Source organism: Pogoniulus pusillus, chromosome Z (genome assembly GCF_015220805.1).
Source record: "Pogoniulus pusillus isolate bPogPus1 chromosome Z, bPogPus1.pri, whole genome shotgun sequence".
NCBI classification, from domain to species: Eukaryota; Metazoa; Chordata; class Aves; order Piciformes; family Lybiidae; genus Pogoniulus; species Pogoniulus pusillus.
Window position 1 is genome coordinate 89,416,440 of NC_087309.1, and position 25,039 is coordinate 89,441,478.

At 48.9% G+C, this 25,039-nt stretch overlaps 2 protein-coding genes across 2 annotated transcripts in view; both read left to right on the plus strand.

Moving 5' to 3' along the window:
• MCCC2 (methylcrotonyl-CoA carboxylase subunit 2) overlaps nt 1-3,939 on the plus strand; it is a 48,949-nt gene extending 45,010 nt beyond the window's left edge. The window contains exon 17 of the mRNA XM_064140245.1: nt 3,647-3,939. Within this exon, the coding sequence (XP_063996315.1) occupies nt 3,647-3,764 (118 nt within the window). The 3' untranslated portion in view covers nt 3,765-3,939. The remainder of the gene's footprint in view (nt 1-3,646) is intronic.
• A 7,240-nt stretch (nt 3,940-11,179) lies between these two features.
• CARTPT (CART prepropeptide) lies at nt 11,180-13,831 on the plus strand. The gene is made up of 3 exons (XM_064176636.1): nt 11,180-12,553; nt 12,665-12,748; nt 12,839-13,831. The coding sequence occupies exons 1-3, from the start codon at nt 12,413-12,415 to the stop codon at nt 12,944-12,946; spliced, it is 333 nt and encodes a 110-aa protein (XP_064032706.1). The 5' UTR covers nt 11,180-12,412; the 3' UTR covers nt 12,947-13,831.
• Nucleotides 13,832-25,039: the final 11,208 nt, after the last annotated feature.

Consider the following 25,039-nt stretch of genomic DNA (forward strand, 5'->3'; position numbering starts at 1 on the left):
AAGCCAAAGCTTGCTTAGCCTAGGGGTTAGGAAGTGCTCTTACTGATAGATGTTATTCATTTAAAAATACAGGGTAGGTATGGAATTATTGTGCCTGTAATTTGGAAGGGAATCTTAACCTGCATAGACATGAGCTGACTAAAAACTAGTCTGGTTCTGGCATGCGTGCTAGCAGGCTTTTGTGGTGCTGCACTCAAGCTAATAAGCCCAGCTGAGACAGGAAGTCAAATGTCAGAACTGAAATCGTGCTGAGGTTCCCCTGGCTAAAAGCAATGGAAGCAAAATGCTGCTTGTCACTGAGGAGCGCTTGCGAGAGTGGCTCAGGTCAAGACATTTCAGCTTGGCTTTTCTCCCTCTGTGTCTCTCTCTCTCTCTTCAGTCCATATAGGTACAGTCTGCAATGTCTAGGAGCTCTTAATTGCTCTCTGCTGTCTTGTAAATTTTATGCCTTCCTGCCAGTTTTACCATGCCTCTGCCTTGTTCCTTCGTTTGTTGCTAGTTCCTAAGCAAGTCTCAGACCCACAGCTCTGAGGTTTTTGTAAAGTAGAATTAATTTGATTGCCTGAGCAATCAAAATAATTAAAGTCACAGCTTTTGTGCAAGTCATGGACTTGAGAGCAGGCTTTAGCCACCTTGTGCCTAGGAGCTAACCCCTTTCTCAGCCAGCAGCAGCAGATTGGCAAGTATTTGCTATAGGTCAGGGAGCAGCAACTTGTTTGCTTTGCTCTGAAGGATGCTTCCAGCCTGGTCCCAGGCATGGTAAAAACCCTAGCTGACTGTCAACGAAGTGTCAGAGTGCTGTACTGAAACCGAGTCTGCACAGGCTTGGTTTTGTCAGGTGCTAAGTGGATCCCTCCACCAAAAAGACCAACAAGAAAACACCAGCAGACATATTTGTGTTCCTGAGAGGAAGGCATGATAAAGGGGCAGAAAGGCTGCTGTCTGCTTCACTGCTTGGGTGCAGCCAGTGTGGAGGCTCCCTCAAACTGTCCCCTTTCGAAGTGGTGGGATCCAGTCTGCCTCACCCCAAAAGTCCACTGACTCAGTTCACTTCATTAGGGTTTGACTCTATCTTTCAACAGCAGTAGTGAGAGGGAAGTGCCCAGATCATCTCACAATACAAGCAAATTTCCTTATTCACTTTGCTTATATAATTTTGCTTATAAATCATAAACTTGTTAGATGTACAGGGTGTCAGTACTGTTCCCTGCAGTTGTGTTTCCTAATCAAACTTTAATCAGTTATTTGATTAGAGCTTTACACGGTGAGCAGTCTTAATTAACAGGAGCCATTGGGCAGCAGCCTTTTTAATGAGTTATATTGATCTGCTTACAGGTTTCTAAAAGGAAATTTACATGGACATTTTACTTCTGGGGACTTCATTTCTTTTACCCAGAGTGTCTCAGTTACAAATATTTCATGACTGTAGTTGTGACGCATGTTCTGGCCATGAAGTTTTAGTAGAGATTTTAATTGTTAATGGTGCATCCCATCAGAGAGTGTGGTTTTCTTTAAACAAAGAGCAGCAGAAGCCAAGAGTGACCATACAAAAGCAGCTCAGCTTCCATGCAGTGTAAAGTCTTGGTGGTTGTCAGTAGAAGTTGTGTTGTTACAAAAAAAAAAAGCTTCTGTGGAGACACAGGTGTGCCTGTTAGAATATTCCAAGGTATGGCTTATTAGTCTACTAGAAAGGAGGTAATTCACTGAGAATACTAAAATGAGGAAAATACAGGCAGAGCTACAGTTTCCTTACATTTCTAGTTTGGGTTTATGGCTTTGTGTATGTGCATTTTTTTGTTTTGGTTTAGGGTTCTCTTTTTACCTTGAAAGTTGTTTTTTATTTTTGTTACCTCAGACTTCTTTCTATGCTGGTTGAGACGAGTCAGCCAGATCACTGAGTGCTACAGCTACAGTGGTGTACAATTTCTTTCGGTCAAGCTTTTGTTTTCAGCCCCAAGAAAGAAAGAGTTGAGTTTTGCTCAGTTAGCAACAGAGTTTTCCCTTGCCCTAACCCCTTTCTCCTTGTTTACTTTTGGGTTTGCTTTAGTGCAGGGTAACAGCCTCCTCTACTTGAGAAGCTGCACTATGATAAGATGCATTTATAATAGAAAGCTGTTTTTTCTTTCTCTCTCTGCTGGTGGAGAACATCCTCCTAAACTGAGTCTGAACCCTTGTGCTAAGGGTCATGAGGCACTGGAACAGTTTGTCCAGAGAACTTGTGAAGGCTCCAAGCCTGCAAGTGTTCAAAGGTTGGATGGGGGCTTGGGCAACCTGGTCTAATAGGAGTTGTCTCTGCTTATGGTAGGGCAGGGTGGAAGGAGCTAGTTGATCTTTTAAGCTCCCTTCCAACCCAAACCATTCTGTCATCTTAGTATCTGTGCATTAGTTGTAAAATAAAAAGCATACATATTCAGTCTCTTATTATTTTTATGTGATTTGGTAAATATCAATTTCACATCAAAAGATGGAATACACCAAAGATGGAAAACATTCAGAAGTGTCTGCTGCTGCCTTGAACTTGTCAGCATGCACTGCTTGCAGTCCTGTTTCTTTTGGGGGGTGAGACTGGCACTTCTAGTATTGAGGGGAGAGTGCTAAACATATGATTTTCTAATAGATTTTTTGTTTGTTACTATTAGACTTCAAACAGTAGGAAATTTGCATCTGCAGAGGAGAGACTGTGCTTGGTCTTGGTAGAGACAGTTTTAGCATCAAGTTCAGGATCCTTTTATTTTGTACGTTTTCCACAGACAAGGAATTAAAGGTAAAGTGCAAGAAAGAATGCAGAAGAAGTCTCTCTGGGGAAAAGATGGTATGGAGGAGGAACATCACTGTCCTCGCCAGGGACACTCTGCATATGTTTTGCAGATGCAGGCTGCAGTGCATACTTAGCGAAGCATGTCTAAGTATCTTGCAGGGGGGTAGCAGTTACACAGTATTTACATTTTTTGTGGACTGCTGGGGATTTTAACACGGATTTTATTTAAGGTGGGATGGAGCTGTGATTGAGAACTGATGGCACAAGTACGTCTTAATTTTGGATCAAATCAAAGAGGCCATTTGCAGGTGTTTGTGATTTTTTGTTTGGTGGCTGCTCATTCGTAACTGCCTTCAGGGCTGGGTTAAAGGAAGGTCATTACCATTGTGTATGAGTGGACTTGAGGAAAAAAAAGATAAATACAACAAATGCTGTGGAGATACTTGAAATCTATTCTGGTTCTGATTGATGAGAGAAAAGCCTCTTGCATTGTACCCCTCTGGCTTCTGAACTAACCCGAATAATGTAAATAATGATGTGACATAGCAATTAACATACTAGTATTCTTAGTATAAAAAAAGGGCTTATGGACAGAAGGTCATTTTCTGTGTGAATACTGAAAAATCTCTTTCCTACTACAAGGAAACCTGTAGAGCTGATGTTCCACATCAATTCAAACTTCTTTGTTCTTCCTCAGAGTAATAAACACCACTTTATTCTGTTCATGCTTGGGGTCAATTAACTCCATAGTTTTGTTAGCTCTTTAGTTCACTCCATTTAATATAACTGTTCCCAATTTCATGTGCTTGAAAACCTACCTGGTGTAATTTCTGTAATTATTATTGTTTGATTTGCATTTGTTTGTTTCTTTGTTGTGTTTTGTTTCAGATTATGGGATGATGGAATTATTGACCCAGCTGACACAAGACTGGTTTTGGGCCTCAGTCTCAGCGCAGCATTAAACGCACCAACAAAAAAGACACAATTTGGGGTTTTCAGGATGTAAACTTTAACATATGCTCACCAGAACTGCCTCTGTATATTTTGACTGTGGCTGGAGGCAAACCAGCTAAACCTCTGAAGATCGTCTAGTTGGACAAGGTGATCTTCAGAGGTCACTTCCAAGCCTTAGCCCTTCTGTGGTTCTGTAAGTAAGTAAATAAAAGATTCATACAATGCCACTGTTGAATGGAAATGCCATTATTTATTTTCACTGAGCAGTCATCATGGTAGTGCTTTGAGATCAATCACAGTGTTTATATAACACTGCATGAATAAGCAGTATGTCTAATTTTTGACACACATACCCCCCCGCCCCCAAAAAATTTGATACTGTTTCTTAGGTTAATAAATCTCAAAAGAAGCTACGTATTTGGTGCTTATCAGTTTCTCTATGTCTTCTGATTCTTCTACTATAAAAGCAAAATGTTTTCGCAATCCAACAATGAAAACCACCCACATTTGCTAGTAAATGATTTTTGCCAAAGTGAAGTGCTGTGAGAGCAGCCAGAGAGCTCCACACAGCACGAAATGACAGATTTCATGCATTTGTCAGCGTTTGGGCCTTTTCTCTGGCTTTCATCCAGAAAAAAACATTACTCTTCTGTGTGGTTCTCTGCAGTCAAAACAAGAGAACCTGATGGATGCATCATGCTTTCTGGGAGCCTGTGCTCTGTGGGAGCTGCAGGTGGCTGAGAGCACTTCTGAGAACAGGGGTTGGCTTGCAGAAGTGTTTCAGCATCTTACTGTGTGACCTTCTGGCAATTTAATGAAGACAGAGCTTTCTCCTCTCATGGATCAATGCTTTACCCAGAGCACATGCCTGAATCCCAGTGACTTGAGGGCTGTTTAGACGCTGGAGGTCTTTGGTTAATTGTATGTATTTATCATAGTTTGTTGCTCTGCAGTGTTTTTGAGGATTTCACTCTGTACCATTTCCTCTGTTCTCTTTAGACATCCTGCAACTTGCAGAAGCTTAATAAGTGCTGTGCCAACAATAAGAAGGCAAATACTATGCTAGTGGGACTAGGAAGGTGATTTCACCTAGCTTTGCCCTTCAAGTGTCCAGATAAATGTTGTGAGACATAGTCTTGACTCAGAATCAAATAAGGTACATGGATGGAGGTCTTCTCGTGTGCTGGCCTATGGGGAGAGTAGAATTTCCTGAGAGACCTAACAATCCTGGATAACATGCTAACAGTATCCTTCCTAGACCTGTGTGCCAGAGGAGTTCCCTGTGGATTTTGGAGTGGAAGGGATTGTCTGAAGGTAGGTGCAGAAGTGAAAATTAAATGATTCTTTTGAACAGGGAATTTCAGTGTAGAACACAGGCAGCCCAGCACATGATGAGCTGTGGGTGCACATCTGCGTTGTGGTGAAAGAACACTTTTCTCTCTCATTTGACTGAAACCTCAGGTGCCTGTTGTCTTTCTGTTCTGAACAATGGAGATTACTCTTACCCGACTGTTACTCCCAAAGCCATGAGGGGCACTACCTTTTTCTGCTGGAAAAAAACAAAGCACAACCTACCAGTGCATATACTACTTTTGCTTTGAATATATTCTTTCATCAAGACTGTTGCTGAAGTCATTCTGAGTTGGAGACAGTTACAGAGAAACTTTGTATGCAGATAATGGAAGCAGACACATCTGGAAGGAGTCTGCTTCAGAGAATGGAAGCCCCCTGTCATGGGTGGGGTCTAAAAGGGCAACTATTGGTGTTTATCAAAATATTTTCCTCTGAGTATGTGTGCAGGGCAAGCCAAAACATAGAATCATAAAATGGTAGAGGATGGGAGGGGCCTCTGGAGATCAGAGTCCAAGCTCCATGCCAAAACAGGGTCACCTAGGGCAGGCCACACAGGAATGCATCCTGATGGGGTTTGAATGCTTCCAGAGAAGGAGGCTTCACAACCTCTCTGGGCAGCCTGCTCCAGTGCTCCAGCACCCTCACAGTAAAGAGGTGGAGCATCCTGTGTTCAGTTTGTTTCACTACTGAAAAGAGCCTGGCCCCTTGTTCTTGACACCCATCCTTCAGCTATTTGTAAACATTAATAAGATGCCTTCTCAGGCTTCTTTTTTCTGGACTAAACAGCCCCAGGTCTCTCAGCCTTCCCTTCTCAGTCAGATGTCCTAATCCTTTCATCATCCTTGTGGCCTCCATTAGACACTCTCTGGTATATCCCTGTCCCTCTTGGGCTGGGGAGCCCAGAACTGGATGCAATACTCCAGATGTGGTCTCTGAATCAATAAAAAATGTTTTGCCTCAGTAAATATCTTTGACAGAAATGGAATTCATCAGCACAGGCTGAGCATCCTAGTTGTACTGCAGACAAGTGGTTCAAGAAAACCAGCAATGATTGTCCCTCCTCTGCTCTGAGGAACATAACTTTGTGCTGGGTGACACTTTGGTGGAGATGACTTCTGGCTGCCCAGAGGCTGAATGATGTTGGTAGATATGTTTATGATGTATCAGAATAGTCCTCCATAGCAATTAGGGTGCCTCAGCTGTCAAGAATCTCCTGCCCTTGTGGTGCTTTCTGCCTTTTACTTAGGTTTATGTCAAAGAATCATAGAGTTTTGGTGGGAAGGACCTCTTAAGATCATTGGGTCCAACAGCTGACCTACCACCATGGCCATTAAACCATGTCCCAGAGTGCCACATCCACACGGTCTTTGAACAAACTCAAACCAGGTGCTCCAGACTTCCAGGGGACTTTCCTACTCCCATCTGGTCTTAGAGATTGCTCTTCTCAGCTGTGTGTCTCTCTCCTGGCTCAGAGCAGTGGCACGGCTAAGAGGTTACCTGGTTCCAGCTCTCTTTGACAGCTGAGCATGTCCTGTTGAAGAGAGGACATTAGAGTACAGGGAGTTTAAAAGGACCAGTACTGTGACCTTGAGAGTGCTTTCAGATGCTTCTGGAGAAGGAAGTGGAAAGCTGTGAATGAGGTGAGCTAAGCTGCTTGTCACATCCCCGGGGACTGCTGCAGTAGCCAGGAGTGCTTCTCAAATTACCTGGGCTGAGATGGAGAGTGCAGGATAAATCACAAAAAACTACACATCTTTATTCTCCTAGCATCTGGGAAGGTGCTGAGAACCACCAGTGCTGCAGTGTGGTTACCAACCAAAACTGGTGGCACTTTGAGTAATGGACATCAATGGCTGAGCCTCTGGTGTGCAGAAGCATGCCTGCTGCTGAGGCTGAAAGGACACAGCTGATGTGAAGCACCTCTGATAGCTCTGCCTGCAGAAATGGAGAGGCTGAAAATGTAGAATCATAGAATCAACCTGGCTGGAAGAGACCTCCAAGATCATCCAGTCCAACCTAGTACTCAGCCCTAACCAGTCATCCAGACCATGTCACTAAGTGCCTCATCCACATTTTTCTTGAACACCTCCAGGGACGGTGCCTCCACCTCCTCCCTGTGCAGCCCATTCCAATGCCAATCACTCTCTCTGGGAAAAACTTACTCCTAACATCCAGCCTATACTTCCCCCAGCACAACCTGAGACTATAATTCTTGAGAAGCCACTGGGTGTGTGTTCCTACCCCTCTCACCCATTTTTGGGGTTAGTTTAATGGGCACTCTGTAAGCTCAGTGCTTATATAAGTGCTATTGTTTTTACAACCCCTCTTTTATTTAGGTGGCACTTCTATCTGTTGCTCATCGAGATGAATTGTATCTCCTGCTGAAACAGATGTTCTCTTTCAAGTGTGCCTCTGGAATCTGTTACTGCTTCAAGTGTGGAAGAACGTTGATTCATCTAAGACCTTCCTCACTGTTCCAGGCTTCAGCCAAAGAAATGTCTCTATTTGGAAATCCAAAGGTGATGTCTTTGTTAATTGAGGTTTATAAATTGAGGGCTGCTCAACAGAGCACTTAAAAAAGCCCACTGCTTTTCAGCAAAGCCTCAAAGCATCCACTTAGAGTCATATTGCCACTTCCACACCTCTGATTCAGCAGGGCACTTGAACAAATGCTTTGCATTAATCTCTGCAAGCTACTGCTTGTAAAATCCATCCAGCTCTGTGTCTGCGTCAAGGCAAAACCAGAACACGTAAAGGCATCAGAGCTGCTCAGCAGACACTCTTATTTCCATGCGTCGGCAGAAACCTCTCTTTGCTTTCCCACTTCTAGAAGTATGTTTGGTAAATTGGTCATGATCACAGAACCATAGAATTGTTTTGGTTGGAAGAGGCCCCTAAGACCATCAAGTCCAGCTTCCAACCCAACACCACCAGTGCCATTAAACCATATCCCAAAGTGACATATCCAGAGGTTTCTTGAACACCTCCAGGGATGGTGACTCCACCACCTCCCTGAGCAGCCTGTTCCAATGCCTGACCACTCCTGCAGGAAAGAAAGTTTTCCTAATATCCAACTTAAACTTCCCCTGGCACAATTTCAGGCCATTTCCTCTCGTTCTGATGGAAGAGTATGATTATGAAAAGCACATCCCACGTACTACTTCACAAATCGTTCACTCAAAACACAGCTGTTGCTGCACTTTGGCTGCATCCTGCTCACACCCCATCTGCAAGAAAGTTTGTGTGGAGAAAGTCAGTTAGTTTTGAGAAGCCTGGACCCATGCATAACGACCAAAGAGCTGCCTGGCTCCGAGGTCTGAAGGCATTTCCTGTAGATTGTGTGGAGTTGAGCTCCATGGTGCCACTGACTCCCCTGATTTTTAGGAGGCTCCAAGCTTGAAAGTATCCAAGCCCAGGTTGGATGGGGCCTTGAGCAAACCATTCTGGTGGGAGGAATCCCTGACTCTGGCAGGAGGCTTGGGACGAGATGATCTTTGGGTTCCCTTCCAACCCAAACTGTGATTATATGATGCTGATTTCCTAGTTGGTTGGCTTTTGACTGTCAGCTCACAGTCACAAGGACTTTTGGACATAGGCATTTGTAATCACCTGTTCATTAAACAGTGCTTTTGTGGGAGGAACTAAAAATGCAGCTTTTTGTTGGAAGAGTGAGTTGGGAGGAAGAAAGGAATGTTCTCTAAGCATCTGTGTGGCATTCTCCACACTGCACAAGTAATCATGCTATAAAACATAGATTGAGTGGTTGGTCAGGCTTCTCAGGTGCTGCTTTCAGAGTTGAATTGGCCCTATATTTGCTTCACCATTGGGAAGCTGGTGGAAGGTCTGGTGAATAGGTCTTATGAGGAACAGCTGAGGGAACTGGGGTTGTTCAGTCTGGAGAAAAGTAAGCTGAGGGGAGCCCTTTGCAGCTCTCTGAATAGAGGCTGGAGTGAGGTGGGAGTTGGTCTCTTCTCAGTAGTATCAGGTGATAGAATGCGAGGAAATGGCCTGAAATGCCAGAGGAGGTTTCGGTTGGAGACTGGGAAAAGCTTTTTTCCTGCAAAAGTGGTCAGGGATTGGAACAGGCTGCCCAGGGAGGTGATGGAGTCACCATCCCTGGAGGAGTTTGACAAGTGCTTGGACATGGCACTTTGGGACATGGTACCAAATCACTAGTGGTGTCCCCCAGGGATCAGTTCTGAGGCCTGTCCTCTTTATTATCTTTATTAATGATCTGGTTGAGGGCATCAAGTGCATGCTCAGTAAGTTTGCAGATGACACTAAGCTGGGTGGCCGTGTCCATTTAGTAGAGGGTAGGGGAGCTTTACAACAGAATCTGGACAGGCTAATCCAAAGGGCTAAAGCTAATTGTATGAAGCTCAACAAGGCCAAGTGCCAGGTCCTCCGTCTGGGTCACAATAACCTCATGGCAAGCTATAGGCTTGGGAGTCTGTGGTTGGAAAGCTGCCACTTGAAGAGGGACCTGATTGACAGTCAATTAAGTATGAGTCTGCAGTGCCCAGGTGGTCAAGAATGCCAGTGGCATCCTGGCTTTTATCAGAAACACTGTGGCCAGCAGGGACAGGCAGGTGATCATCCTCCTGTTCTCAGCACTGGTGAGGCCACACCTGAGTACTGTGTTCAGTTCTGGGCCACTCACTACATGGAGGACATTGAGGTGGTGCAGTGTGTCCAGAGAAGGGCAACAAGGCTGGAGAAGGGCCTGGGCTATGACGAGCATCTGAGGGAACTGTGAGTGTTCAGTCTGGAGAAGAGGAGGCCAAGGGGAGACCTTAGGGAGCTGTAGACCTCCCTACAGCTCCTTGAAGGGAGGCTGGAGTGAAGAGGGGACAGCCTCTCCTCCTTAGTGACAAGTGACAGGACCTGAGGAAATTATTTCAAGCTGTGCCAGGGAAGGTTCAGGCTGGATCTCAGTAAATATTTCTTCACTGAAAGGGCTCTCAAACATTGGAATAGTCTGCCCAGGGCAGTGCTGGAGTCAGCATCCCTGGAGGTGTTCAACAGCTGTGTAAACGTAGAGCTCAGGTATTGGTTTAGTGTGGACCCCAAGTTGGGTCAAAGGTTGGACTGGATGATCTTTGAGGTTTCTTCCAACTGGGCATATTCTATGATTCTGTGTTAGGTTGATGGTTGGACTTGATCTTCTGTGATTCTAAGACCTGTGAGTTTGGTAGCCTGTGTTACTTCTCTGCTATAAGGAACACAGCTTCATCAAGTCCATCACATCCAGTTCTTCAGGCAGCTACCCAGACTGGGAAGTGGGATCTGTGATGAGTGGTTGCCCACCAGTCTGATGCCTGACGTCTTTAGCCAGCCCTGTAGCAAAATGAGGCTGGAGGATTCATGCAAACAGAGGAGTCTACTTCCAACAGCAATTACAAATGAGACCTTTGCTGGATGTGAGGATCAACAGGAGCACGTGGGAGGAGTTTTAAAAGCAAGAGGAGAATATGCAGCTCTGGAGGCAAGCAACATAGTCAGAGACTGGCATCTTTTTATTGCCTCACACAAAATCCTGCTGTTGGAAATTGTCAAGCCACACTCTGCTTAGTCCCTTTCAACTTCACCAACATCACTTTCCTGAATGGCCCCCAAGGCCTCTTCATTTTCTGTAAACAACTTTTTTTTTTTTTTTTTAAATACTCACATTTCTTTATCTTTTCAGGCTGGTCCTAGCTCTGCTCCTAGCTCTGCTCCTAGCTCCTACAAGGGACAATATTGATGGTGAGGTTTTCCAAATTCCTTCTTCCCCAGATGATCTTTCCTCCACCTAGGGAGACCCAGCATAGCTCCTGCTGCCACTGGCTGGAGGGCAGCAGCCACTGCAGATCTGGGAGTCAGGATTGGAGTCTCCTTGCAGGAATACATTCCTTGTCTGCACAACCATCATGCCAGAGGGATGGATGTCTCTTGCCAGCAGAACTGTTGCTCAGATCCCACGGTTTTGCCCCAGCTTTGGCACAGAGGCATGAACCTGGAGAGGGCTGACCCCTGCCTCTCATCTTGTATAGTCTCCTTGGCACACCACTGCTTTCCTCAGTGGAGGAGTTGCTCCTGCCATCCTTCTGCTCCCACCATGACTGGGCACATTCAGACCTGCCAGGGAGCTTTTTGGCCGTGGTTTTGATGAACATCAGCCCACTGAGAATGCAGAGCCAGGCACCAGTGGGAAGGTCTGAATGGAAGTGAATTCTCTGATGCTAGGTCTCCTCTTGGCAGCTGTGTGTTTTCTCTCCCTAGAAGAAGGTGGCGTCACAGGATGGATGGTGCTGACTGAGCGCCTGCTCAGTATATGTAGCATACGTGGTCCACTGTCAAAGAAAGAGCCTCCCACTCTGCTAGCAAAACATGGGGGCAGTCTGGCCCTCCCCTGTGGATGAGGCATGGTGTGTGCTGGTGGGCAGGCAGAAGCCACTTCCCCCTTGTTTGGTCTTTCAGGTGTTTTTGCTGTTTCTCCTGAACCTGATTGAAGTGAGGGCAATCTGTGTCAGAGGACAACTTAGAGTCGCAGAATCACTGAGAGATCTGAGTTGGAAGGGCCCTTCAAAGGTCCACTCTCCCTGCACTCAGTAGAGACATCTGCAACTGGAGCAGGTTGTTCAGAGCCCCAGACAACCTAATCTGGAATTGCTCTAGGGATTGGGGCATCTACCATGTCTCTGGGCCTGGGAGAGGTGCTCATCATCCTCGGTTCTTCCTTCTCTCCAGCCTGATTCACCCTCTCTTAGTTTTCAGCCATCACCCTTTGTCCTGTCACAACAAGCCCTGAAAAAAAGTTTGTTCCCAGCTTTCTTCTAGGTCCCCTGAAGTCCTGAAATGTCCCCCTGGAGCCAAGCAGAATAAGCTCAACTCTCTCAGTCTGGCCTCCCAGCAGAGCCCTTCCAGCCCTGCCAGCATTGCTGTGGCCTCCTCTGATCCGGCTCCCTGCCTGTGCTGTGCCGAGGACTCTAGAGCTGACTCTAGCACTGCAGGGGGGGTCCCAGCAGAGCGCAACAGAGGGGCAGAATCCCCTCCATGCCTCTGCTGCCCACGCTGCTGCGGATCAGCCGAGGACAGAGGCGGCTCTGGGCTGGCAGCTCCAGCTGCCGGCTCATGCCCAGCTTTTCAACCAGAGGAGCTCTGCCTGTGGGGCACAAAACTTGTTTCGGTCGCGACATGAGGGGGGGCCGAGCCGAGCTGAAGCCGATCTGCGCGGAGCCGAAGCCGAGGCCCGTGGCGAAGCCGGAGCCGGAGCCGAAGCCGAGGCGCGGCGGCGGGGGGCGCTGACGCACGGCGGGTCCGGACGCGGCGCTATAAAGGCGGCGGCGGCGGCGGGGCGGCAGCACCATGGAGAGCTGCCGGGCGCTGGCGCTGTGCGCCGTGGCGGCCGCGCTGCTGATGGGCGCCCGCGGGCAGGGGCCGAGCCCCCCGCGCCGACCCCGCGACTTGGGGCTCCCCGGCGGCGGCGTGTCCCGAGAGAAGGAGCTGGTGGGGCAAGGCCGGGGAAACCGGGGCTAGGGATGAGGTCAGGGATCGGGGGGAGGCACAACACGTGCGGGCTTGGCTTGACGGGGTCTGTGGTTGGGGATCTCTTGGCAGATCGAGGCACTGCAAGAGGTGTTGGAGAAGCTGAAGAGCAAGAGGGTTCCGCACTACGAGAAGAAGTTCGGGCAGGTGCCCATGGTGAGTGCTCGGGCGGGACGGGGCGGGGCGGGATGGGACGGGACGCGGCGGCCTCTGGTTCCTCACTCAACAAGCCGCTGCTGCCCGCAGTGCGACGCCGGGGAACAATGCGCCGTGAGGAAGGGGGCCCGCATTGGGAAGCTCTGCGACTGCCCCCGGGGCACTTCGTGCAATTCCTTCCTCCTCAAGTGCCTGTGAGCGGGGGACGCACCGGGAGAAGCCGCCGGGAGCGAAGGGCATCGACGTTTCCCTCTCCAGCCCCGACGGGACAGCCCCGGGACAACCCCCGCCTCGCCTGTGTAACGCCGTCCGTGACATCCGACATCCGTGGAGCTGTTTTCTTTCTCTCCTTCCTCTCTCACTCCCCTTCCTCTCCTTCCCCTCCTTTCTTCCCCGTTTAGATTTTTGTCTGTTCAGCGAAAAGCCCAGCCCGTGCCTTGGCGAGAACTGCCGGCAACGGGAGCCGCGGTGCCGTACCGGTACCGAGCCGTCCTGACCCGTGTCCAGGAGCGGGGCTGGCCCCACGGCCGTATCCCGGAGTGCTCGGTTCCTTCTCGAGGCGGGAAACATCCACCCGCTGCAGGCTGAGGGGCCGGGGCCAGGGGATCCCCTGAGTGGTTGTGATAGTGGTCGTGGGGATGGGGTGGGATGTGCTCAAAGCATCCTGACCCTCCTTTTCTTGCCCTGCAGCTGCAAGGGCCAAGCTCGACACAGCCCAGAGGGTTTCACCTACACCACCAGCTTCAGGCCATGTCCTTCCATGCTCAGCCTGCGCTGGAGAAAGTCCCGGAGGAGATCCCGGTGAAATTCAGGGGTCCGGCACTAACCCGGCTGGGGTGGGTTGCGAGGCGGGGAGTGGGGGGTTGCTTTACCAGAGCCACCACGGAAAGAAAGCTGTCTGGATCGCTTGCAAACTTACCAGGGGATATCCCAGTCACCCAAACCAATTTGCTCCTGTTTCTATATGGAACTGATGCACATGAATAAGTCTGTCCTCCACAGGTAAACTCTGTGTGTCAGCAAACTCCTAATGTATTTTAATTCCTCGATTTGTCTCTATTAATAAAGTCACTGTTCTGATTACACTGTTTTGGGAGGAGCTTTGATTTCGTGCACAGAAGTCCTTAACAGAGGGAGAGACTCAGGATTACTCCAAAATTACCGCAACCACTGTCAGAGTACAGCTGGAAACAGGTTATCTTTCTGGTGCGGGCTTGGCTGATGTTTGCTCCCGGCTCCGTGAGAACTCAGAAGAACAGTGACCACAGACACTTAGGACACCAGGTTTTCTCCTGCAGGAAGGCAGGGTTCACCCTTGCTGCAGAGACCATCCTTCTTCTTTTCCTTTTCCTCATTTTTTCTTTTCCTTTCTTTTGACTTATCTATCTTTATCTTTTTTTATTTTGTTTTCTTATTTCCCCCTTTCTCCTTCCTTTTCTTCTTCCTCCACCTCTTTTTTCCCCTTCTCCCTTCTCCCTCCCCTTCTCCTCCTCCATCTCCGTCTCCATCTCCGTCTCTGTCTCTTTCCCCTTCCTTCCTCATCACTATAATTTTCCAGGAGAGGAATGCGCTATTCTTAGCCCAGCAAAAGAGAAAATAAGCAGCAGCTTGAAACAGCCAGGGAAAGGCTGGTGGAGCAGATGGGGCCACAGGGCTGGGGAATGTCTTGCCTGGTCAAGCTAGTACCAGTCCTGGGGTGTGTGCATATTAGAGGAGGACAGGAGGATGGTGTTACAGCAGGGCAGGAGCCATGGTGCAAAGAGTGGGGAGGCCATTCAGAGAGGACTTTAAAAACAGAAAGGGAGGACTTTAAAAACAGAAAGGGATGTGAAGAGAGCAGGGATGAAGCAGTGGGATTTTCCAGACAGAGGTGACAACCGGCTGGGACTGCAACTTTCGTGCTTGTGGGTGGTTGCTGGCCTGTGGGGTAGAGGTGTGACAGAGCATTCACAGGGCTGGAGGTGTCTGTTAGTCTCTGTGAATTGGTAATTGTGCTTTATGACATTTATGCCTCTCTTTATAGCATTTTGCACACACTCACCCTTGTTTTCTTATAGAATGATGAAATAATTCTTGCAGCATATGAGCCTAGTTCCCTCCACAGCCCTGCTCTAAGCTGGACCAGAACTAACTCTGCTCAGTGCTGTGGCTTCCCAGCTCAGTCTCACTGCAGTGGGGCACTGCAGTTCAGGACAGGTTTGCACAGCCAGGAGCTGCTCTTAGCAGTGACCACACTGATGGGGCGAGCTCCTGCCAAGGGCTGTGGGCAGAAGGGCCCTGTTTTATTTGTTTCTGTGCACACTAAGGGCACTGACACAGCTTAAGCCCTACCTTGGGGTGCAGCAAGTCAGAGACAGCACCTGTGGAGAGGAGCAGAAAACTGCCCAACATGGGATTGCATCCTGTGGATGGCATCTTCTGGAGAAAGCTGAGGGACCATCAGGGTCAAGCTCTTCTTCAGTGGCCAGTGTCCCAGGGACTCTTTCCCTTCTGCCTTCAAATCCTGCCCATGCGTTCTGCAATCCACTTCCAGAATTCAGTTCTTATCTGCTGTGGAGTCCAGCCTGGGACTTCCCCAGTGCCTGCGCCCAGCATCAGTGGTGACACAGTGATGCCATTGCTATCAGGAGCCTGGTTCCATTTGGTTTGCCTCTGTTTGAACGAATGTTTTTATTACCAGTACTATTATGTTCAATAAAGTATTTTATGTTTTCTTTCCCAACCCATCATCTTCAGTCCCTTCTTCCCTTTCTTTTCTCTTCGGGAAGCAGGGCTGGTGCACCCCTGACTCTTGATCTCCACACAGAACAGGAAGGGCTTGTGTTTAGGTGTTTGGATGCTTTCAGGCATGGCATGTGTGCAATGGCTGTTTGGTGGTCCTCTCAGCAACTGAGTCTAGCCCTGGGTACCACAGCCATCGCAATGAATGCCACATGGGCTGTCTCCAACATCTAACATTTTAAATGGAAGCTTATTTACACAAAATCGGGCAAAATCATTAAATACTGGGCTCAAATACATCCAGGAGGATTCTGTTTCTGTGTTAATTTGTAGTTCCTGTTTTGCCTGAATATAGTGCTCAAAATTCCGTACCTGGTCTAAATAAAGGTCAAAATTCCTACTCTAAAACCTGACCTAAGGAAATGGGGATTCATGGTTCACTTACCTGGATGCTGCCATTACAAGCCTCCACACAACTGTGTGCACCAGTCTAAGGGCTCTTATGCTTATGCCTACCTACATCACGTCGCAGTTACTTCTGTTGTACGGGGTGGAAAAAGCAGATGAGATGGGATACCTGTGCTGTACTGCTCATGACAGAGTTGGAATTTGTGTATTTTTCACTCCTAAATTCAGTGATGTGAGGTAACACATTTTACATGTAGAAGGCCAGAAAATCACAGAATTACCCCAAAGTGCCACGTCCACACATTTCTTGAACACCTCCAGGAATGGCGACTTCATCATCTCGCTGGGCAGCTTCTTCCAACGGCTAACCACTGCTGCAGGGAAGATTTTTTTCCTAATCTCCATCCTAGATCTCCCCTGGCACAATTTCAAGGAAAGAGAGGCTGTCTTAGCTGACATCAATGAAGGCTGCCCGTGGAGGTAGTAGAAGAGATGAGGATGTGTTGCTGAGGGACGGCAGTGGTGGAATAAGTGTGCCTGGAGGTGTTTAAGCAGCTAGTGGACCAGGTGCTTAGGGACGTGCTTTGGTGTTGACCTTTCAGTGCTGGGTCAAAGGTTGGACTGGATGATCTTGGAGGTGTCCTCCAACTGATATTTTCTGTGATTCTGTGACATGGTTTAGTAGTCATAGTTTAGCAGTAGTGGTGGGATTACAAGCTTGAGGTGAGTGGCTGGACTTGATGTTCCCAAAGGTATCTTCCAAATGCAACAGTTCTATGACTCTATGAGTCTACGCGGCCAGGGAACATACTACCACTTCCATGGTGAGCCCTGCACACGCCTTAGCTAAGCACCCAGAACAAGCACCACAGCTTTTGAGGCTTCATCTTGGGTTTAGGCAGCAGAGATGGCTGCAAGAACACTCAGAGTCAATCTTGTGTTTATTTGGTATGAAGGGTCAGCCCACTAGGACTCAAGCATGGTGAACTCCTTGCCTGCTGGCAACTCCATTTCAAGATCATCACTTTCCTTTTGATCACATCTTCCAGGTAGGAAAATATATGAAGAGAAAAGTACTCCTGGCAGACTGGCTGGCAGGTCCTTTCTTTCTGCGTGGTGTGTGGACCAGTATCTTCTGCTCACTCCACTGCCTAAGGAATCACTGCTGTGGGCCTGGGCTCCTCATTCTCTTCTGAGCCTTCTGGCAGCTCCTAGGTACCTTAGCCTGGTTAAATGCCTTACACTCCTGCTCAGCTACTGCATCAGAAAAAAAGCAAGAATGTGTTAATGCACAAGAAGAAGTACTTTAAAACAACCTCTAAATCTACTTAGAATAAATAAATGTGAAATACAGTGCTAGAAGCCAAGGAATCTATGCAGAAAACTCATATGTGTCACTAATGCAATCCCACTCGAAGCAGCAGGACCAAGGGGCTCAGCTGGATTCTTCTATTGTTCTCACAAGCTGCATGGAGGCACATGATGTCACATCTGCTCAGTTGCTGTGCCTTGTAAGGTCTCAGAAGTAGAGGGGGTCTTGGTGTCTATGTGCTGGTGTTGGATCCACCACATACTGGAGCTAAGTAAAATGGGTACATAAGGAAAAGTGTGACTAACAGGTCGAGGTGGGGGTTCATCTCCACCTCTACTATGCCCTAATGAGGCCACAGCTGCAGTACTGAGTACATTCTGGCCTCTTCAGTTCAAGAGACACAAAGAACTACTGAATAGAAGGCAGTGGAGGGGCCTGGAACATCTCTGTCAGGAGGAAAGGCTGAGAGCCCTGGGGCTGTTGAGCCTGGAGAAGAGCAGCCCCAGAGGGAATCTGATCAATACTCAGCAAGAGCTAAAGGAGTCAGAGGATGGGGACAGACTCTCTTCAGCAGTGCTCAGTGACAGGGCAAGAGGCAAAGGGCACAAACCAGAACCCAGGAGGCTGCATCTGAACAAAAGGGAAAACCTCTTTGGTGTGAGGATGCTGGAGCCCTGGAGCAGGCTGCTCAGAGAGTTGTGGAGCCTCCTACTCTGGAGAGATGCCAAACTCATTTGGCCATTGTGATCCTGGGCAAGCTGCTGTGTGTGCCCCTGCTTTAGCAGGGGGGTTGGACTGGGTGACCTCCAGAGGTAATGTCCAACCCTATCATGCTGAGAGTCTGAGAGTCTGGGAAAAAAAGTAATCTGCAGATGAACCAGTGGTGGCATTGTTGTAACAGAATAGAGCTTTCAGCAAGCAGCTGCCTCTCCTCTCCAGGGGCGTCTTTGTTTAACGGTGATGAACAGGAGGGCAGATGATTCAGTTCTAGAACTGGATTTTCGCATTGGTAGTGCAAGCTGGAGCACACAGATGTGCTTTGCCTGCCTGCAGAAGCTGTGAATCCTTACAAGTGAGTCACCCTCAAACCTAGGTATCTTCAAGGTGTGAGGACACTGCTTCCTGGGAACCTCAAGCACCTGAACAGCCTTACCTGGGGCCTTCACTTCCCACCCCGCCCATCTCTCACCCCATCTGTGTAAGAGTCCTTTCAGCTCAGGTGTGGGCCTTTAGTCCCCAGGCTTGTCTCTTGAAGCCAGCTCAGAGATGTGCTGTAGCCATCTTGTTTACTTCGTGGATACCTTGTCTGGATGTTGTAGCGTGCCTCCAGTCATATCTGCTCTGATTGCACTCCCTAGATGACTTCTGGGAGACTCTCATCTTCTCTGGGACTAGTGATGACCCTGTCCACTGCAGCAGCTGCTCTGCTGGTGAGGGGAATGCCTGTACTGGGGTCCACCTTGGCTACCAGCTCACTTTCCCTTGGGGAGCAGACAAACCTTGCTGCGATGTTTGGGCACAGCACTTTGATGCAAGTGAAAAAGTCATCCTGCAGTCATGGGAGACTTAAGACTGTTCAACCTTAAGTCCTGGTTGCTCTTGAGCAGCAGCTTGTGTTCATGCCATTGCAAGCAGGGGCCTGGGGACTCTGCCATGGCTGGTGAGGGTGGCTGGTTATTGAGGAGCCAAAAGACAAGGCTCAAGAAAACTCAGTGCCTTAATGTCTTTACCTGGGAAATAGCCTGGCAGCCCTGCCTAACCATGAGAGGAGATGATCATTTCCCTCCTTCCTTCTGCAGCTGGTGGTTGCAAGACTATGCACACTGAGTGTTGGCAAGACTATGCACATGAGGTGTGGGACCTAACTGGAGATCTTCTGCATGGTCTGTCTGCAGGGGCCTATGTGAAGAGGCTGGAAATGAAACACAAATAGTGGTTAAGCAGTATTTATAAATCAGTATTTGTAAATACTGATTCCCCTTCCAACCAGAGAATCACAGAATTACTGAGACTAGAAAAGAACTCTAAGGTCATCAAGTCAATCCACCAACCCAACATCACCCAGTCCACTAATCCATGTTCTGAAGTGCCAAGCCCACCCATTTTCCTCCCTAGTAAATGGCATATAATGTATTGTATAAGGAAACCAATTTGATGGGAGGTTGGAGACCCTGTTTTGCCTTCTCCCCTGCAGGCACTATTGGGAGAAAGAGAAGAACCATGCAGCATCCAAACTTGGTCTCAGAAGTCCTTCCCCTCTTCACATCCACTGTAATTTGCTGGTAGGACATTACAGGGTTCCCAGAAAAGCTCATGCCAGCCCAAGGAACCAGCTGGTGGGTCTGTGAACCATAACCTACATTCCTCATCATGGCACAGGAAGGGTGGGTAGTGGTGGGGAGATCCCTTTCTTGGTGGTCTTTGTGGATCTTAGGGAAGCCTGCAAGCGCACGGCAGGCTTGGTGCAATATGTGCTTCTCATGAGGTCTACAAAGTCTGTGAAATGACCCTGGTGAACAATTCATAACATTCTGTCTGAGCAGAGAGAGCTCAAGAGCCTGCCATGACCTGCAGTGTTTCTATCTGAGCCAGTGGCAGCCAAAGCAAAGAACAGATACAGAAATGATAGCTGAAAGGGAAAAAAGCCTGACTGGAGACCATCTCTGCTCAAACACTGCTAGTACACTTCCTCTGAATCTGTGTTGTCGTCCAGCATTACCTTTTCTGTGTGTGTTTGGTAGTGGTGCGCCAGTAGATGTGTCCACACCACTTCTGTTGAAAGGTATCACAGTATCACCAAGGTTGGAAGAGACCTCACAGATCATCAAGTCCAACCCTAGGTGTTTATATCATAGACACATAGAATTATTTCCACTGGAGAAGACCTCTAAAATCATCAAGTCCAACCATCAACCTAAGACCACATCTAGTGACTGAGTATGATGTCCCAAAGCCTCATGTCCACATGTTTCTTAAACACCTCCATGGACGGTGACTCTGCCACCTCCTGGGCAGCCTGTTCCAGTGACTACCACTAGTCCCATAAATAATTTCTTTCCTGCTTTCCAACCTAAATCTTCCCTGGCACAATTTCAGGCCATTGCCCCTTGTCCTGTCACCTGATACTAGAGATAAGAGACTGACTCCCACTTCACTCCAACCTCATGAGGATGTGGCAAGCTGAGTGGGCTATAAATGTCCTTTATTGAAGCTGCAAAAGTAGAAGGGAGTCAGGCTGGGAAACCAGGACACTTACAGCTTGCACAAGGCAGCAAGAAAACAAGTTAAAAGAATTGGTTGTGGCAGAGGTGGTTGCATAGCGGCAGGCAGGCTTTGGTGAACATGCAAGAGTCTTCCAAGCAGCATAGTGATGCAACCTAATGGTGTGTGCCTGGGCCATTCATCTTACAGAACAAAACAGGCTCTGAAACAGCTGGGCTTTTAAAACAGTTTGGGGTGCTTGTTTTTTTTTAACCCAGAAATTATAGACCAACACAAACATATTTCTTTTTAAAGCAACTTTTAAAGAAACAGTTAAAGCAGTGTCATGGTCACCACCTGTCTGGTTAATACTCTGTGCTGGGTAACGCTCTGTGCTGGGTTAGGAACTGGCTGGAGGGCTGGACCCAGAGAGTGGTGGTGAATGGTGCCACATCCAGCTGGCAGCTGTCACTAGTGGTGTCCCTCAGGGATCAGTGCTGGGCCCCATCCTCTTTAACATCTTCATAGATGACCTGGATGAGGGCATGGAGTCAGTCATCAGCAAGTGTGCAGATGACACCAAGCTGGGGGCAGATGTGGCTGGGTTGGAGGGCAGAAGGGCTCTGCAGCAGGACCTTGACTGCCTGGACAGATGGGCAGAGTCCAATGGGATGGCATTCAATAGCTCCAAGTGCAGGGTGCTGCACTTTGGCTACAACAACCCCATGCAGAGATACAGGCTGGGGTCGGAGTGGCTGGAGAGCAGCCAGACAGAGAGGGATCTGGGGGTGCTGATTGATACCCGCCTGAACATGAGCCAGCAGAGTGCCCAGGTGGCCAAGAGAGCCAGTGGCATCCTGGCCTGCATCAGGAATGGTGTGGTCAGCAGGAGCAGGGAGGTCATTCTGCCTCTGTACTCTGCACTGGTTAGACCACACCTTGAGTACTGTGTTCAGTTCTGGGCCCCCCAGTTTAGGAGGGACATTGAGATGCTTGAGCACATCCAGAGAAGGGCGACGAGGCTGGTGAGAGGCCTTGAGCACAAGCCCTACGAGGAGAGGCTGAGGGAGCTGGGATTGTTTAGCCTGGAGAAGAGGAGGCTCAGGGGTGACCTTATTGCTGTCTACAACTACCTGAGGGGTGGTTGTGGCCAGGAGGAGGTTGCTCTCTTCTCTCAGGTGGCCAGCACCAGAACAAGAGGACACAGCCTCAGGCTGTGCCAGGGGAAATTTAGGCTGGAGGTGAGGAGAAAGTTCTTCACTGAGAGAGTCATTGGACACTGGAATGGGCTGCCCGGGGAGGTGGTGGAGTCACCGTCCCTGGAGCTGTTCAAGGCAGGATTGGATGTGGCACTTGGTGCCATGGTCTGGCCTTGAGCCCTGTGGTAAAGGGTTGGACTTGATGATCTGTGAGGTCTCTTCCAACCCTGATGATACTGTGATACTGTGAAAATGTTGGAGCAGAAGCCTCAGCCACACCAGTGCTTTAACAGGGTACTCAAAACCCCACATTGGTGTGAGATAACTCACAGCAGGTGTGCTGATGTGTGGTCAGTGTTTACAAAGAACAGCAGCCTTGAGTTCCGCAGTGATAGGAGCCCAGAGTGGATGCAAACCCCCCACAGCCAGCGAGGGGTTGGAAAATCCTGAGTGTGAGGTGTCTTTAAAATGTAGGAGTAGGCTGGGAGAGTTGGGGCTGTTCAGGCTGGAGAAAATTCTGGGGAGACATAACACAAGCCTTGCAGTACCTGAAGGGGGCTACAGGAAGCTGGGGGAGGGAATTTTAACAATGGCTTGTAGTGGCAGGATGAGAGGAATGGATTGAAGCTGGAAGAGGGAAGATTTAGACTAGAGATGAGGAAGAAATGCTCTACAGTGAGGGTGGTGAGACACTGGAACAGGCTGCCCAGAAAGGTTGCAAATGCCCCCTACATGGGCGTGCTTGTTCAAGGCCAGGTTGGATGAGTCCTTGAGCAACCTGTTCTAGTGGAAGGTGTCCCTGCCCACAGCAGGGAGGTTGGAACTAGATGATCTTCAAGGGCCCTTCCCACTTAAACCAATCTTTGAATCAATGAATCTGTGAATTTGTGCCTCTGCTCAAAAAGGGAGACGCCATCACAATGCACAGAGGACCTGCATAGGATTTTGACCCATCTACATACATGGTATTTGCAGGGCCCAGGCTGGCATGGGTCTCCTGGGTTTTCAAGACATCCCTGTAGGACGTGATGCAGGTGTTGGAGGTATATTCTGTATCCACAGAACCACAGACTGTTAGGGGCTGGGAAGGACCTTGGCAGATCATCCAGTCCAGCCCCCCTGACAGAGCAGCATTCCCCATGGAGAAGGACCTGAGAGTCCTGGTGGACTGATGGGACAGCAATGTGCCCTTGTGCCAAGAAGGCCAGTGGGGTCTTGGGCTGCATTCAGAGGAGTGTGGCCAGCAGACCAAGGGAGCTTCTCCAAGCCATCTACTCTGCCCTAATGGGGCCCTAACTGGAATAGTGCATCCAGTTTTGGGCTCCCCAGTTCAAGAGGGACAGGGAACTACTGCAGAGAGTCCAACAGAGGCCCACAAGGATGATGAAGGGACTGCAGCACTGATGAGCAGAGGCTGAGAGCCCTGGAGCTGTTTAGTCTGGAGAGAAGAAGGCTGAGAGGGGATCTAATCAATGTCTGTAGATATCTGAGGGCTGGAAGGAAGGAACAAGGACAGCCTCTGCTCACTTCACTTGTGCCCTGTGAAAGGACAGGGGGCAGTGGATGTAAACTACAGCACAGCAAGTTCCACCTCAACATGAGGAACAACTTCTTCACTGTAAGGGTCACAGAGCACTGGAACAGGCTCCCCAAAGAGGCTGTGGAGTCTCCTCTGGAGACCTTCAAGACCCACCTGGAAGCGTTCCTGTGTGAGCTGCTTCTGTGGTCCTGCTCTGGCAGGGGGGCTGGACTCCAAGATCTCCAGGTGTGCCTTTCCAGTCCCTAACACCCTGAGATCCAGGTGGGGTTTGAGTATCTCCAGAGGCAGAGGTTTGCCTTTACAAAGCCCAGCAGAGGGAGGTATTTTCCTGCATTTGAGGCAGATTTTTGTTACAAACCTTTTCGTTAAAAGATTCCCCCCCCCACACACACCTCTTTGGTTAAAAGTTCTTGATGAAAGATGTTTGGGTTTTGGTTTTGTTTTCTCAGGCTGTGTTTCTAAGCTCACCTGAAGAACAGACCAACACAGCTGAGGTGTTACCTTACCAAGGGTAAGGCAATTCTAAGTCTTCTTGAAGGGCAGGACCAGAGATAGATTACTTTCTTTATTTCACAGATTCAAGGATTGGTTTAGGTTTGAAGAGACCTTGAAGATCATCCAGTTCCACCCCCCTTGCCGTGGGCAGGGACACCTTCCTCTAGCCCAGGTTGCTGAAGGCCTCATCCAGCCTGGCCTTGGACACCTCCAGGTAGGGAGCATCCATGACCTCCCTGGGCAGCCTGTCCCAGCGTCTCACCAGCCTCACCGTAAAACTTCTTTTCCTAATTTCCAGCCTAAATCTGCCCTTCTCAAGCTTTAATCCATTCCTTCCCATCCTGTCACTACAAGCCCTTGTTAAAATTCCCTCCCCAACCTTCTTGTAGACCTCTTCAGGTACTGGAAGGCTGCTAGAAGCCCCCCACCCAGAGCCCTCTCTCTTCTAGGCTAAGTAGCCCCAGCTGCCTCAGGCTCTTCCCACAGAGGAGGTTCTCCAGCCCTCTCATCATCTTTGTGGTCCTTCTCTGGACCTGCTCCAGCAGCTCCACATCCCTCTTATGCTGGAGGGGGCACCAGAACTGGACCCAGGGCTCCAGGTGGGGTCTCATGAGAGCAGAGAAGAGGAGGTCCTACCAGTGACACTTCTTTGATGCAGCCCAGGACATAGTTGTCCTTCCAGGCTCCCATTTGTAGCAGTCGAGATGGCACGAGAATGAAAAAAATAAACGTAAAGGCTCCTGTCAGCTTATTCCAACCCCCTCTGCAGGTCATGTTCCACAATGCCTCCTCTTTCAGGAACACTTTCAGGAATGGTGTCTCCACCACTTCCCCAGGCAGCTCTCCCTGATGAGGTTTTTGCAAAGTCACCCCTGCTCAGAACTAACACCGCATTGGAGACCTTTCGTGACACCCAAACTGATGAGCAGCTGATGTCATTTACCTGGACCTGAGCAAGGCCTTTGACACCGTCCTGCACCACATCCTGGTCTCCAAGCTGGTGACACATGGGTTTGTTGGTGGACCATGAGATGGATAAAGAACTGTCTTGATGGCCACACTCAAAAAGTGGCTGTCAAAGGCTCCATGTCCAAGTGGAGGCCAGTGACAAATGGAGTCCATCAAAGTCCTGGGACCAGCCTTGTTCAACATCTTTGTTGGTGACATGGACAGTGGCACTGAGCGCATCCTCAGCAAGTTTCCTGGTGACATCAAGCTGTGTGGTGCAGCAGACAGGCTGGAGGGGAGGAATGCTATCGAGAGGGCTGCCATGGACAGCTGGAGAGGTGGGCACAAGCCAACCTCATGAGGTTCAACTGCATCTGGGTCGAGGCAATGCCAAGCACAAATCCAGGCTGGCAGTGACTGGCTGGAGAGCAGCCCCGAGGAGAGGCACTTGTGGATGCTGGTGGATG

Coding starts and splice junctions, on each gene's coding strand:
- CARTPT (XM_064176636.1), top strand. CDS start 12,413: ATGGAGAGCTGCCGGGCGCTGGCGCTGTGCGCCGTGGCGGCCGCGCTG. Junction 12,554..12,664: donor TGTCCCGAGAGAAGGAGCTG/GTGGGGCAAGGC, acceptor ATCTCTTGGCAG/ATCGAGGCACTGCAAGAGGT. Junction 12,749..12,838: donor AGTTCGGGCAGGTGCCCATG/GTGAGTGCTCGG, acceptor TGCTGCCCGCAG/TGCGACGCCGGGGAACAATG.